The sequence below is a fragment of the Stomoxys calcitrans genome, chromosome 1, assembly GCF_963082655.1.
Source record: "Stomoxys calcitrans chromosome 1, idStoCalc2.1, whole genome shotgun sequence".
In the NCBI taxonomy this organism is placed as follows: Eukaryota; Metazoa; Arthropoda; class Insecta; order Diptera; family Muscidae; genus Stomoxys; species Stomoxys calcitrans.
This window is the reverse complement of record NC_081552.1, coordinates 109717645-109734219: the sequence shown is the minus strand read 5'-3', so window position 1 is coordinate 109734219 and position 16575 is coordinate 109717645. Positions and strand designations below refer to the sequence as shown.

Sequence of the window (16575 nt, the reverse complement as noted above, 5' to 3'; positions counted from 1 at the left end):
TAAATTTTTTTGTACACATTTGAAATAAAATTAAAGGAAACATATAATTACCATTTTTTTCTTCCCTTATTTTTCTATCCAATAGGGAACTATAATTATCTTTAGAAAAATTTATTGTTTTAATTAATTTATATAAAGAAATGATATAATGCGCGAAGCGTATCCAAATATGGAAATTGGCAACATTTGTAATACTTATTTGATTTACAAACAAGGAGACCAACATGCCCTTTTCCCTCATGCTTAAAGAGCACACTCCTAGTTCCATTCCAGGAAATTTCCTTTGATTGGACAACAAAAAGATTTTTATTTGAGGTCCTTATTAGCGAATACATCTATAATTAAGTGAAATATTGGAATAAAATAAAGTTGAAACAAGTAGGGAAAGGCAAATGTAAATATCCTACACAACTTAGTTTATCGGAATTGTATTTGTTTGTAGGTTTATTTGTTTGTTTGTTTTATGTTTGTGTGTTCCTTATAGACTCAGAAACGGCTGAACCGATTTTCTTACCCTAATTTTAAGAAACGCCAGATCTCGGAGATGGTTGGTGCGATTTAAGCGAAATTTTTATGCTCTCATATAGTACCCTGAAAATAAAAATTTGGTGTCCAAATTTCGGATGGGGTACCTAGGGGGGCCGCCCCACCCTAAAACCTACCAAACATATATTTAGACCAATCACGACAATATGGGACTCAAATGAAAGGTATTTAGGATAAGAAAACGTATCTGATATCCATATGTCGGACCAAGTGCTAGGGGGACCAGCCCAACCCCCAAAACACCCCCAAATCGGACATATTTACTGACCATGGCAATATGGGACTCAAATGAAAGGTATTTGCGAGTAGAATACGAATCTGATATCCAAATGTGGGAACAAGTTTCTGGGGGTCCAGCCCTTTCCCAAAACACCCCCCAAACAGGACTTATTTACTGACCATGGGAATTTGGGACTTAAATAAAAGGTATTTGAATGTAGAATACGAATCTGATAACCAAATACGGGACCAGGTGTTTGGGGGCCGCCTCTCCCCAAAGCGGACACATTTACGACCATAGCCACATGGGGCTCAAATGAAAGGTATTTGGGAGTAAAGCACCAATCTGATATCAATATTCGGGAAAATTGTCTATATGATATCCAGATATGGGACCAAGTTTTTTGGGGGCCGCCTCTCCCCAAAAACATCACCCAAAGGGGACAAATTTACGACCATAGCCATATGGGGCTCAAATGAAATCACGAATATGATATTAATATTGCGGAAAACTGTCTATGGGGCCACCCCACCCCCACGACACCACCCAAATAGGAAGTATTTGCTGACTTTTGCAATATGAGGCTCAAATAAGAAGGTTTTTTAGAGTGGAACACGAATCCGATGTATATTTTCAAGGCCAACTCACAGAGTGGCCGCCCATCCCCCAAAACACCCCCAAGCCGGTCATGTTTGTCGACTATGGAAATATGGGGCTCAAATTAAAGGTATGTGGGAGTAGACCACGTATCTGATATCTATATTAGGGACCAACTGTCTAGGGGACGTCCCACCACCATAACAACCCCCAAATAGGACGTATTTGCTCACCAAAACAATTTGGGTCGTAAAGAGAGTGGAACTAAATATTTATATTGTAGTTTTTAGGGCCAATACCTCAAACCGGACATATTTGCTGACTTTTCCAATAAGGAGTTTCAATGAGATTTGAAAACGAATTTGATATCCAATTTTGAGGCCAATGGCAATATGAGGTTCAAATAAATGATATATAGATATATGAGAATAGAGAACGTTCCTAATATATTTTCCGGGCTTAGTGTTTGGGCGACCACCCCAATCCCCAAAACACCCCTAAATCGGGCATATTTACCGACCATGACAATGTGGGCCTAAATGAAAAGTATTGGGGGGTAGAGCAAGAATTGATGCCCACATTCGGGACCAATTTTTTATTTTTCAGGGCCATGTATCTGGGAGTACACCTTACATCCAAACTTGAATTCGTAGATCAATATATATATTATTAATTTTATATTTTTAAACTGTTTTATATTTTTAAACTGTTACTCAAGCGATATACTATTTTCGTAGCATGGTATTTCACTACAAAAATCTTTAATTGTCGAAAATAAATATTCCAAGGAAACTGTTGTTCCATATAAAGTAAAAGAAGGCGCAGCGGAGCGGGCACGGGTCAGCTAGTGTATATATATATATATATATATATATTCTTGAAACGATTTTAATGAAATTTTGACATGATATATTGGGCGACTAAAAGTTTTTTCTGTAATTCTTACATTTAGGTACTTAAAACTACCTTATAGTACAAAATGGCGTATCTTGCCCACAGCTTTATCACGTTAAAGTCCGATTCGGGGCTCAAGAAGCGAAATCGGGAGATCGGTTTATATGGGAGCTGTATCAAGCTATATATCGATTCTGACCATATTGCACAAGTATGTTGAGGGCCTTGGGAGGAGCCGTTGTACATTTTGTACATTTGTGCCAAATCGGATGAGAATTGCGCTCTCTAGATGCTCAAGAAGTCTAGAACCAAGATGGGTTTATATGGCAGCTATATCAAAACATGGACCGATTTGAACCATACTTCGCACAGTTGTTGGAAGTAATATAAAAACACTATGTGCACTATTTCAGTCAAATCGGAGGAGAGTGGCGCCCTCTAGAGGCTCAAGAAGTCAAGACCCAAGATCGGTTTATATGACAGCTATATCAGGTTATGGACCGATTAGGACCATACTACTTACAGTTGTTGGAAGTGATATCAAAACACTATGTGTCAAATCGGACAAGAATTGCGCCCTCTAGAGGCTAAAGAAGCCTCTAGAGGGCGCAACTAAAAATGTCGTCGCGACTTTAAATGTCGCGACGATCAAGAATATATATACTTTATGGGGTCTTAGACGCATATTTCGAGGCGTTACAAACAGAATGACGAAATTAGTATACGCCCATCCTATGGTGGAGGGTATAAAAAGTAAAAGTTATACAGTAAACCGACGGAGACACTAATATGGAAGCTAGAACACTGAGGTTAGCTACATCTTAACATGATCCAATTTTGATGGAATTTTGCACACAAGCTAAGAAATCAAAGAATACATGTTGGACAAAATTTCTTCAAAATGCCGATGAACACACCTGTTGAGCCATCAAATAGATCATCTCTTGGAAAATGAAATTTCATCATCAAATGGATCTTTTAGGCACTTCAACTAAAACAAAAAAGGCTGATTTAATTTTAATTGATTTTACCAACGATAATGCCTAAAATATCCTTTTTGTGATGAAATTTCATGCCCATTTTCTTCATTATTGTATTTTGAAGAAATTTTATGCATCTTGTAGTCTTTGATTTCTTAGTTTGTATGGAAAATACAATTTTTTACATTGTGGCAAAAAGTACTTACCTGACCGCTCCGTTCACACAAAATTTTCACTTCTAAATGTGCGTTTCAAACTGTACAATCCCGTTAGAATATGATATGAAAGCTTATCAAATACGCGTCGCTGTAATTGATACCCGCAACATAATTGCTGCTCTTTCAATGGTAACCTAAGACGTTGACGTCTGACAAAAAATTATCTGTCATTATCAAGTATGTTACCGTTTCCAGCATACGACCTATTAAAAATAGATTTTGCACAAAATATATTTTTACAAACAAATATGTCATACATTTTTATACCCTCCACCATAGGATGGGGGTATACTAATTTCGTCATTCTGTTTGTAACTCCTGGAAATATTCGTCTAATACCCCATAAAGTATACAGCGGTCAAAAAAAGTATTCATCATTCAATGTTTTTTTTTTAATAAGTCTACAAAAGACAATTGGAATAAAAACATATTAAACTAATGATGCAGTAGTGCTTGTGTGATATATATGTACACAATTTCATTGTTTTTAAAGAAAAAAATAGTATTTATTGGAACAAAAAGGGCCATTTTACAGCTGAACACAAAAAATTAAACAAAAAAAGTATTCATCATTGCAAAAAAACAAAAAAATAAATAACATAATTTAAAAAAATTAATACTTTGTTATTCGACCACCGCGTCTTATAACTTCTTTTAAACGGTTTGACATCGATTGGACTAATTTAGCGGTTATATTTTGGTCTATATTAGTCCATTCCTCCATTATCACCTGTTGCATTTGACTCTTGCTCGAAAAATTGCGCGTTCTCAATTTGCGTTCGAGATGTTCCCAAAGATGTTCAATTGGGTTCAAGTCGGGACTTTTTTTTTTTTTTTTTTTTTTTTTTTGTTTGTTTGTTTGTTTATTGATACCAGACATCACAAGATAAAAATCTTATAAGTGACGATGCCGGTTTAAGGAATGGATTACATCGAATATGTGTTAAGAAAAATATAAATAAAAAAGTAATTATATTATAAAATTTATCATAAGAGAATTTTTTTAGGAATTATACTTTAAATATAGTGTTTGAAAATTGTTTTCTTGAAAAGAGTAGCATTACTTATGGTTTGGATGTTGGATGGCAAATTGTTCCAAAGACGAATACTGTTGATTAAAAATTGTTTTTCAGAGTTTGAGGTTCGGAAGCGTGGTAGAATGATTTTTAGTCCTCTGCCAGATCGAGCAAAATGGAGATGATCATAAAGATATTTTGGCTGCTTAAGATAGATTATTTTTTGCAGTAAAATAACGCATTTCGCTTTGAGGAGGTTTTCGAAACTAATGTCGAATATTTTGTGGGCGAATTGAGAAATTCGGTCTCTCCTTTTCTTATTAAATATGTAGCGAGCAATGTTATTGTAGCTTACTTTTAGTTTGTTGAAGTCTCTCGAATCACAATTTGCGAAAATTTCACATCCATAAAGTAGAGTAGGTATAAGGTAAGATTTCGCTAAAAGCATACGTACTTGAAAAGGTGTAGAAGTCCGCACAGACCACAAACTTCGCAGCATTCCTTGAACTTTACCAACAGCTTTGTTTATATGATTAGTCCAAGTCAGTTTGGAATTGAATATTTGTAATGTATTGACACGGCAGAGATGAGATGCGTTGCAATTAAAATCCAAATACAGAGTGATCTTTATTTATAACAAAACAAAGCTTAGAACTAGAAATGTATAACAACGTATGTACATGGATATGTATGTATGTGTGTGACAGTATGTTACATTAAAGAGATGCAAACAGCAAGCAGATAAACATTTAAATACGAGTGAGAGTGTTTACCACTTGTTCTTATGGATAATAAGAAAATAAGAATAAGGTGAGGGAGAAAACGTACATTAGACTGGAACGTAAATATGTTTATACTGAATACTCTATATGCTCCCCCTAAAGTTGTTAATAACATATCAATCAAATACAAACAATATCAATGAAATTATAAAGTAATAATGAATTGAGTAGACAAAATTGTATATTATCAATTGGTATCTAAATTGCTGTTTGTACCTGAATCCGGTTTTCTTACTACTCTTCCTCCCTCTCGTGGTCTGAGTTCTCTTCTAGTGTGTGAAATATCTTCAGTCGTTTGCATCTGCTGTGGACCATCTGAAGACAAGGTATTTGTTGTAGGTGCTTGCAAATCGACGATTTGTTGTTGTTTTTGTTGTTGACCTCTTATCTGATCTAGATGGCGTTTAATGATATAGTTGTTGTGTGATAAAATGCACGAATACGATTGAGGTCCAAGTTGTTGTTTTATCTTTGCTTGTGCCCAACTAGATTTGTTAGGATTACGGTAATCACGTACCATTACCTTCTGACCTTCTGTAAATTGAATATTTCGATTACCTTTGTGGTTTCGAACGTTGTTTTCTTGTGCATTTATTATCTTTTCCGTAGTCGTTGGTGGTTTTAAAAGACTAAACCGGGTTTTTAGTTTTCTGCCAAAGAAAATCTTTGCTGGACATTCACCAGTGCTACAATGGGTCATGTTGCGATAGTCCATTAAAAATCGGTATAAAATTTGGTCTAAATTGGCATCTTTATTTTGCTCCAAGTTAGCATATATGGATTTTTTAAACGTTTTAACGAAGTTCTCAGCTTGGCCATTAGTTGATGGATGTCCAGGTGCAGTTAAGATGTGTTTAATTCCATTCAAGGACAAAAAAGTTTCAAAATCATGTGAAGTGAATTGTGTGCCATTGTCACTTACAAGTGTGTCGACAATACCATAACGTGAAAACAGTTCTCTTAACCTTGAGACGGTGAATGCTGTCGTCATATCTTTAGTCTTGAAAACTTCAACAAATTTTGAAAATGAATCGATGACGATTAAAAAGTAAAAATTTCTTATCGGACCAGCAAAATCAATATGTATTCGGCTCCATACCGAATCATTTGGCACCCATGGTATTAAACTGCTTTTCTCAGGACTGGATTGTAGTTTTTGGCACGGTAGACAGTTCTTAATTAAGTTCTCAATGTCTTTGTCAAGGCCTGGCCACCATATGTATGACCTTGCAAGGGCTTTGGTTTTGACAATCCCCAAATGAGAACGATGAAGTTCATTTAGAACTTTTTCTTTTAATTTATCAGGTATTATTGTTCGATAACCCCATAAAATACAACCATATTCAACGGTTAGTTGGGTATACTTTTCCCGAAATGGTGTGAAATTGGCACCAGCAATATTATTGAGTGTGCCGTTGGAGATACAGTCCACAACTCTTGACAAAATCGGGTCTCGTCTCGTTTCACGAGAAATATCTTTAAAATCGATTTTAAAACCTGCTCCATTGGCTTCAATAAAATTTATGTAAGAATTTTCAACATTATCAGATTGAAATTCTTTTTGAGGCATCCTTGAAATGCTATCTGCTTCATTCTTAATTCCTTTCACATATTCTATGGTATAATTAAATCCAGAAAGAATTAATGCCCATCGTTGCATTCTTGCTGAAGCCATGACAGGCAAACCCTTGTCGCTACCAAAAATGGCCAATAATGGGCGATGATCCGTTCTTAAAATGAATTTGTTTCCAAGCAAATATTGCCTTAGTTTAGTAACACTAAACACAATGGCTAGGGCTTCTTTCTCAAGAGTGCTGTAATTCTTCTCGCTTTTCGTCAAAGCTCGGGATACAGATGCTATCGGTTTTGTTGTTTCAGAGAACCTGTGTGATAAAATTCCAGCTACCGCATTATTTGAAGCATCAGTAGTTAATATGATTGGCAAGTCAGGATTAAAATGAACCAAGATTTGGTCTGAAGTAACAGACTTCTTTATATCCTCAAACGACTTATGACATTTGTCTGACCAATCGAAGGCTACATCTTTGCTTAATAAATTATATAGTGGAGACATGATTTTTGCAAAATCATTAATAAATTTCGAATAATAATTTGCCATGCCCACAAAAGCTCGTAATTCAGAAATATTCTTTGGAATAGGACACGAGATTATTGATGAAATCCGGTCATTGTTCTTTCTTAATCCATGTTTGTCGATGTTAAATCCCAAATAGGAAATTTCAGATTGAAAAAATACTGATTTGTTTAAATTGAGCTTCAATCCTGAAGACTGTAGTTTTTGAAGTACACGCTTCAAAGTCCTGATATGCTCTTGCATATTTTTGCCAGTGATGGTTATGTCATCCTGGTAAACAACAACATAGGGAATATCTCTTAAAAGATTTTCCATTGTTTTTTGAAAAATGGCCGCAGCCGTTTTGACACCAAATGGTAGTCTCTTCACCTTCAAAGTACCAATATGCGTACTCCATGCGCATAAAAATTGAGACTCTTCATCCAAAACAAGCTGATTGTAAGCATTGGATAAATCAAGCTTCGTGAAAACTTCACCACCCTCCAACGATGCGAAAATCTCATCGATTCTGGGTAAGGGATATTTAAAATCCAATAAAAATTTGTTTAATGTGACCTTGTAGTCACCGCATATCCTCAAATCGCCGTTTGGCTTTAAAATTGGAACTAAAGGAGTTCCCCAATCGGAATTATCAACCGGCTCCAAAACACCAGAACTTATTAAGTCTCTTAACTTCTTCTCTATCTTGCCTTTCCATGCCAATGGTAAAGGTCTTGGTTTACAAAAAACAGGAGCTGCATCCTCAGCAATTTTTAAAGAAATTTTGCTCACATTGTATTCTCCCAACTTGTCTTGAAAAACCTCAGAAAATTCATTTTTAATTTGTTCAATAATCGTTGCATTAGAATCCATTGAACCAATATTGTTAACTTGCAACAGCTCAAAATTAAACGATCGTAAAAACGAACGACCAAGCAGGGGTGGATTTGATGAATTTACAACAACAACAACAACTGATTTACTTTTACCTTGAAAAGTCACCGACGCATCGTATTCGCCTACCAGCTTCAACTTGTCACCATTGTAGTCTACATATGGTATATTGCATGGGCGAAGTGTTTTCTTAATGTTGTTCTCCTTATAAAAACAAGCAGGCATCAACGTACACGGAGCACCCGTATCACACACAGCATTAAGCTCAACTCCATCAATTACAACCTGAAGAGAATACACATCACTAGATTTGCGCTCAGCCACACTGAAAATTGAATAATTAAATAAATCATCATTATCATAATCATCATCATTGTTATCAATATCATTAGATACATAATTCACACTTCTCTTTTTATTATGACACACAGAAGCCAGATGTCCATTTCTTCCACACGAATGACATTTGCTCTCCTTGTATTTACAAGCTTGAGAGCTGTGGTTGCGCCAACCGCAATGAGAACAAGCTGCCTTTTTTTCAACTTCCATTCTGTTATCGCGACCGCCGCTTCTGTTATTTTCATAGCCATTGCCTCTGTTGTTGTTATAACCATTGCCTCCGTTACTGCTGTTACCACTGCCTCTGTTGCTGTTACTGCCTCTGTTACCGCTGCTGCCATAACCTCTGCCACCACCGCCACTGCCGTTATACTTGTTGGAGAGTCTTTGCTTTTGCACCAAGTTCACAGAACTTTGCTCCCTCTCTGCCTCTTTTGCTATGCTTTTCGTCTCCATGATCATCGCTTTTTTCAACGCCACTTGCACCGTTAGACTTTCGTCCTCTTCACACAGTCGTTCGAAGATGAAATGTGGCAAGCCCATCACAAACTGATTTAAAACAAAAGCATCCAAGTTTGCACCAAATTTACAATTAAGCGCCAATGTCTTAACTCTGGCATACCACTCAGCAACCGTTTCACTATCACTTTTTGTTGAGACATGAAACTTTTTTCTTTCGCTGAACACTATCGTAGGTGGGGTGTACTGCGTATCCAATATCTCGCACAACTCCTCATATTTTTTTGACACAGGGGACACTGGACTGCATAAACTATGCAACATTTTATAAGCCACGGCACCAATTGATTTTAATAAAATCGACTTTTTCACATTGTCGTCCGTGCAGCTTATTTCACAAAAATGTATGTCCAGACGCTCTTTCCATACATTCCACGCCTCTACACTTGGGTTAAATTCTGGCACATTAGAAGTCTGGAACACTGCAATTTGACTGGCTGCAAAACTTTGGTTTCCTTCTCCTTCCATCTTAGGCGGCATTTATTTTTTTGCTCTGTTTATCACTTTTTTTTTTTATATAAAATAACTTATTTAAGTTCAAAAAAAAAAAATTTTTTTTATCCTCGTCGCCAAATATGTAATGTATTGACACGGCAGAGATGAGATGCGTTGCAATTAAAATCCAAATACAGAGTGATCTTTATTTATAACAAAACAAAGCTTAGAACTAGAAATGTATAACAACGTATGTACATGGATATGTATGTATGTGTGTGACAGTATGTTACATTAAAGAGATGCAAACAGCAAGCAGATAAACATTTAAATACGAGTGAGAGTGTTTACCACTTGTTCTTATGGATAATAAGAAAATAAGAATAAGGTGAGGGAGAAAACGTACATTAGACTGGAACGTAAATATGTTTATACTGAATACTCTATAATATTACACCAAGGTTGCAGGATGTATCAACAGTTTCTATTACCGAGTTGTTCAAAGTAGCTCTTGCAAGAGGAATCTGGGTGGTTGATCGTTTTAAAATTTTCATCAGTTTAGTTTTTGACGGATTTAGACAGAGACTATTTTTACTCGCCCAGTTCTGGATTTCATTCAGATCGCAATTAATATTATTTATACATGATTGTACGCAATTTGGTTTAGCGCTGGAGAAAAGCTGAACATCGTCAGCGTACATTTGCACATTACAATGCATTGGAATATCAGGTAGATCATTTATGTATACAGAAAAAAGTAAGGGACCAAGGATAGAGCCCTGCGGAACACCTCTAGGTACATCAAGTGCCGCAGATGTTGTATCACCGACATTGACGGATTGACGGCGTCCGGTAATGTATGATGAAATCAGTTTACAGGCCGGTTTGGAGAAAAAGAAAAGTCTGTCAAGCTTCGAGATAAGAATATCATGGTTCACTGTGTCAAAGGCTTTACTGTGGTCCAGTAAAACCAGAAATGATACCATATTATTATCCATATTTTGTCTCAATTCTTCCACAACGTCAATTAATACAGTAGAGCAGTTTCTTTTTGTTCGAAAACCAGATTGTCTATCATTCAAAAGACCTCTGAAACTCAGGAAGGCATCTATTTGAGTATTTATAATACGTTCCAAAGCTTTAGAGAAAAACGGCAGGATAGCAATCGGACGGAACTCTGAATTCTGTTTGGGTATCGGTATAATTTTTGCCAATTTCCAGTCTGTTGGGAACGTTGACTTTGTAAGAATGTTGTTATAAATGTGTGTAACAAATGGAAGTATTTTCGGCAGTACCAATTTGGCAAATCTAGGATGTATGCCATCAAATCCCATTGCGTCAGACTTTATGGTTGCAAAACTTTGTAAGACTTCTTCGGGACTAACACATCTAAACGAGAATGTGTCTTCAATCTGTGCTGTAGAAATATTAGAATAAGTGTTTGTGCCAGGGTCCACAGTATTTATTTTCAAAAAGTTTTCATTTATCTCATCTAGGTCAGAGATAGAAAGACAATCAGTGTTGGTATTGGATTTCGATCCAATTCCGATGTTCCTTATTTCTTTCCATTTTCGCTTACTATCAATTGCATTTTCGAATTTCCTTTTATAGTACTGCTTTTTGGACTCGTTAGTCTTTTTGAGCACATCTCTTCTAGCGGATTTAAACGTGTCATACAGTGTAGGCAGTCTATAACGTTTCCATCTTTTATATGCCAAATTTCGAACGCTGATCAAGTGCTTGATTTCAGGAGTAAACCATGGCTGTTGTTTTCTGTTAGTATAAATGACTTTGACAGGAACGCATGTGTCGTAAATTGAGCAAAGGTTATGATTTAGGAAGGAAACTTGTTCGTCAACACCTTCCATATAGAAAATCTCTTCCCAAGGTACTTCATCTAAACTTTGATGCAGAAGTGGCCAGTCAATGTTTTTGAAGTCGCGATATGTCGATGTACAAACAGTGGGATTAATTTCGAAGTGGTATGTGACGAAAAGCAAATCATGCTTGGAGAATGCGGGGGCATCTAGCTGATTGTAGAGAGATATTTTGGACAAATGGCTGACAAAGAACACATCTAGCAGACTCGCGTTACTTCTTGTGAAGTGAGTTGGTGCGGAATCATTCACAGGAAGTAGCCCTAGGGTTTGCATTGAGTCGGCAAGACAGCGCTCAACAAGCAAGTTGCTATTAAAATCACCAGCTACGATTATATTGTCGTACTCGATGGAAATTATATCAATAGTTTCTATTAATTCTTCAAAATCTATTGATGAATTTGGTCTGTAGACGCAACCCAGCAGTAATCTTTTCTTGTCATCAGATAAAAGTTCCAGAAATAAGTATTCAATGCGGGAAGAGCGGTTTGACATACATTTGAGAGAGCAGCTTATACCATGTTTGATATATATAGCTACCCCGCCGCCATGAGTATGACGATCCGCTCTAAACAGTTTGTATCCCGTAACATGAAAAATGCTGCTATCGATTTCAGGATGAAACCACGTTTCAGATATACAAATGGCGTCGATGTCGGAGTTAATAAATGTATCGCGAAACTCATCCATTTTGTTATTAAGACTTTGGGCATTTATGTGCACCAGTTTTAGGCCTGTTTTTTGTTTTGATAGTATTCGTATCATGCATTTTAAGTTGTCTTTGGAACATTGTTTTGCTCTATCTAATATTATAAGAAAAATAAGTAATGCTACAAAGGTTTGTATAGTTACTTAGGACTACAATGTGAAATTTACTTAAAGTAAGTGGTGTAACATTTATTTTTTCTATGCAGGAAATCAGTGAGTAACAATTTATGTAAATAATAATAAAAAGTTCGAATAATTTATATATTGAGTCATGAAATATTTTAATTTTGATCATTATTATTGCTGGAATATTCTGCTGGCATGTTGATTGGTTCAGGACCGCCGCGAAAAAGATTGATTAATTTGCTGGTACTATCAACCATGATAGGTGGCTCATCTTTTGTTCTTTTGACATATACGAGGCCACGGAGACTAAATGTTGACTCGATGCATTTTTGCCGTTTTAGTTTAAGTGCATTTTGAAGTATTTTGTAGTTATAACTGGTAAGATTTTCGTTTACATAGATATGTTTATCGGAATCATATCCCACATGTTGTAGTTGCAATGCAGTTTTATGACTTTTTTTGAACTGCGATATATTTTTTAAAATAAAGTTTTTATCAGAGGGTGATGTTAGATTCACCATGATTGTTTCTGGAGTGTCTCTATTTTTATTAACATTGCAGACTCGATAAATTGCTCTGATGGTTGGAGTAGCAATGTTTAGATTGTTGCAAAGAGTGTCAAAAATTTGAAATAGATTTTCGTTATTTGTATAAGGGATACCGTTTATCCGAAGGTCACTCGCAACGTGTAAATTTTCGTGTTTTTGTTGTTGAACTTTTAGTTTTTCGATTTCATGTTTTAATACACCTATATCCTGGTTCATGTTTTCAATTTTGTCTGCCACTGTTTCAATTTTCTCAACACGATTGGTTATATTAGAAAGCTTTTCTGATAGCTTACCAATGTCTTTTCTAAATTCATCCATGCTCTTATCTATAACACTTAAGAGTCTAGATTCACTCTCGAGTATCAATGCTTTGATAAGCTCAGATTGTTTCTCGAACCGTTTATCTATGAGTTGAACAATACGTTGAGGAGAGTCATAATTAGACAAGCGAGGAGTTTTGCATACGTTCTCATCAGAGTAAGATCCACGGCCTTCTCTCCACCTTTTTGGCGCCATAACCAACTTATCTGTGGTGAGCGTGTTTTCACTGTTTATTGTTGTTATTTCAATTACTGGTACTTGCTCAGAGTGTGCCATGCTAAGAGATATTTATTTATTTTTTCGGTTTGTGTTTTTTTTTTTTTTTTTTGTTTTTGTTTTGTTGTCACTTAAGAATTTGCACTGAGTGTTAATTGGTTCTTTATATTTTCAAGCGCAGACACTCACGAGAATTTAGATAAAGAGCACAGAGAGATGTTCAAATTTATCTAGTTTGATGTATATGTACTTGTAGCAAACAAGTTGTTTTGTTTATTTTATTTTGTTTTGTTTATTTGTATCGACGGTGTTTGACTGTTTTTCTGTTATTTTAGGTATCACAGTGAATTTGTTATGGCAATCTTTGGTTGTCGGTAGATTGAAATGGGTTTAAACTGATGTTTCTATTAAAACTTCAAGGAGGTAATTGAAACACGTCCGTTCTCTTTCTTTATTCGCTTTGAGGAGGAGTTTTAATGACTTTGGGGCAGTTATACAGCATCCACATCTTGGTATTTAAAGCAGAATGTTTGGGGTCATTATCTTGATAATATTGAAAGTTATTACCAAGCCCAAGTTTTACAGCGCTATCTTTTAAATTCCTCTTTAAAATGTCAATGTAATACTTATGATCCATTACTCCATTAATAATTTCAAGATTTCCCGCTCCTGAAGCCGCCATACACCCCCAAACCATTAAACCACCTCCACCATGTTTTACAGTAGCAACTGTGTTTCGTTCTTCAAGCTCTGTATTTGGTTTTCTGTACACTATGACCTTTCCATCGCACCCAAAAAGATTAAACTTGCTCTCGCCTGCAAAAATTACTGTTTTCCAAAATGATTCGGGCTGTTTTACATACATTTTTGCGAAGTTTAGCCTTTTCACTCGGTTTATTTTATTTATAAAGGGCTTCTTACGTGCAGTTCTTCCTCTGTAACTATGCCTTTTGAGTGTATTTCGAATTGTTTGTGTAGTAACTTCCTTCCCTAAATATTCCATAGTGTTTTTACGAAGAATGGTCGCATTTGTCTTCGGAGTTTTCTGAACTTGCCGCACTAGCCAACGCACATCTCCAACTGAAAGTGCTTTTGGTCGACCAGATCTTGGTTTATTGTCAATAGTTTTCGTTTCTGTCCACTTTCTGATGATGGATTGTATAGTAGATCGTGGTCTATTTAATATTTCACTGATAGTTTTTTGAGTTAAACCATTCCTGTGGTGTTTTATTATCAAAACTTTTACCTCATCAGAAACCTCGTTTTGCTTACGACCCATTTTGACAAAAACTATATTTTAAATGAAATTATATATTTGCTGTCAAGGGCAAAGCCTCCTTTACTAAATAAAACAGAAAAGGGGGATTCCCAAATAATATTTGAATTTGACTTTGATGATAGCACATCAATGATGAATACTTTTTTTGTTCTGTTTTTGGTGTTATTATATAAAATTGCATTTTTTGCGCTAATTAAATTTATTTTTTGAATTTATTTTAAAACATATTACGAAAAATAAACTATTGCATAAAACTGCATTATTTGTTTACTTTAAATTTTCTTCAATTACCCAAAATAAGTGAATTTATTATCAATTTTGCTAATGATGAATACTTTTTTTGACCGCTGTATATATTCTTGATCGTCATGACATTTTATGTCGATCTAGCCAAGTCCGTCTGTCTGTCGAAAGCCCGCTAACTTTCGAAGGAGTTAAGCTAGCAGCTTAAAATTTTTCGCAAATACTTTTTATTAGTGTAGGTCGGTTGGGATTGTAAATGGGCTATATCGGTCCACGTTTTGATATAGCTGCCATATAAACCTATCTTGGGTTTTGACTTCTTGAGTCTCTAGAGGGCGCATTTCTTTTTCGATTGGAATGAGATTTTGCACGACGTGTTTTGTTATGAAATCTAACCACTGGTTCAAATCGGTCAATAACCTGATTTAGCTGCCATATAAACCGATCTTGGGTCTTGACTTCTTGAGCCTCAAGAGGGCACAATTCTTATCCCATTTGGCTGAAATTTGGCACAAGGAGTTTTATTATGGCTTCCAACAACTGCGCTGAGTATGGTTAAAATCGGTCCATAACTTGATATAGCTGCCATATAAACCGATCTGGGGTATTGACTTCTTGAGCCACTAGAGGACGCAATTATTATCCGATTTGGCTGAAATTTTGTATGATATGTTTCGCTATGACTTTCAACAAATTCGCTATGACTTTCAAATAGGTCCATAACCTGATATAGCTGCCATATAAACCGATCTGGGGTGTGGACTTCTTGAGCCACTATAGGGAGAAATTCTTATCCGATTTGGCTGAAATATTGCATGATGTGTTTTGTTATGACTTCCAACTTAAGAATCGGCCCCTAACCTGATATAGCTAGATCGACATAAAATGTCGCAACGATCAAGAATATATATAATTTATGGGGTTTCAGACGAATATTTCGAGTAGTTACAAACAGAATGACGAAATTGGTATACCCCCATCCTATGGTGGAGGGTATAAAAATAGAAGCAAATTTGCATTTGCATTAATTTTTCGTGAAGTATGCAATCTGAAATAATTTATACAGATGTCTTTAAAATAACATAACTTACTCGCCGTGTCTTCCTCTTTTCCAAAGCAAGTCCTTAAATAACTTCTTATTGCAACGTTCGTATTTGCAATATAACTGCTAGCAGTAACGGAAAATATTTATAAAAAATATTCAATACGCAAATAATTGTTATTTTCTGTCTTTTTTCTGTTTTATTATGTGGCGCGCAAATCATGTTACTTTTGATTTTTGCCAACCGTCAAAATTTGTCAGTGTTAGAAAAAATGGTCGATTGGCACAGCAAAATTAATTTTTTTTCTCACCAATGTAAAAAACAACCCCCTACGTCATTTTTACATCTCATCGTAGGAGATTGCTTTCATTCGACACACGCTCCAAATAGAGATTATATGGATAAAAAAGTAATTGTGTTTGGTATTCGTTGTATGATCTTAACGGGTACTTCCAACGTTGGAACTTTCGGTGCATATGGCTGGCAAATATAGCCTGATGTTATTTGGAAAATCATTGATGCTTACCTAAGTTCTAATGGACAGTTTGCACTTAAAGAAGGATTGTGGGGAAAAATATTTTAATGCTAGAATATTTGTGTATTAATACTTACACTTAACTCTGCAATTGTTCTTTAGATTAGGTTTATATTGTAAAATAAATTACCCCGATTTGAGCAAAATTTTATATGAAGATCAGCT

General features: G+C 35.7%; 1 protein-coding gene across 1 annotated transcript; it reads right to left on the bottom strand.

The window, feature by feature from the left end:
• Window positions 1–9957: 9957 nt before the first annotated feature.
• LOC131996755 (uncharacterized) lies at window positions 9958–12081 on the bottom strand. The gene has a single exon (XM_059366644.1). The coding sequence runs from the start codon at window positions 12079–12081 to the stop codon at window positions 9958–9960; it is 2124 nt and encodes a 707-aa protein (XP_059222627.1).
• Window positions 12082–16575: the final 4494 nt, after the last annotated feature.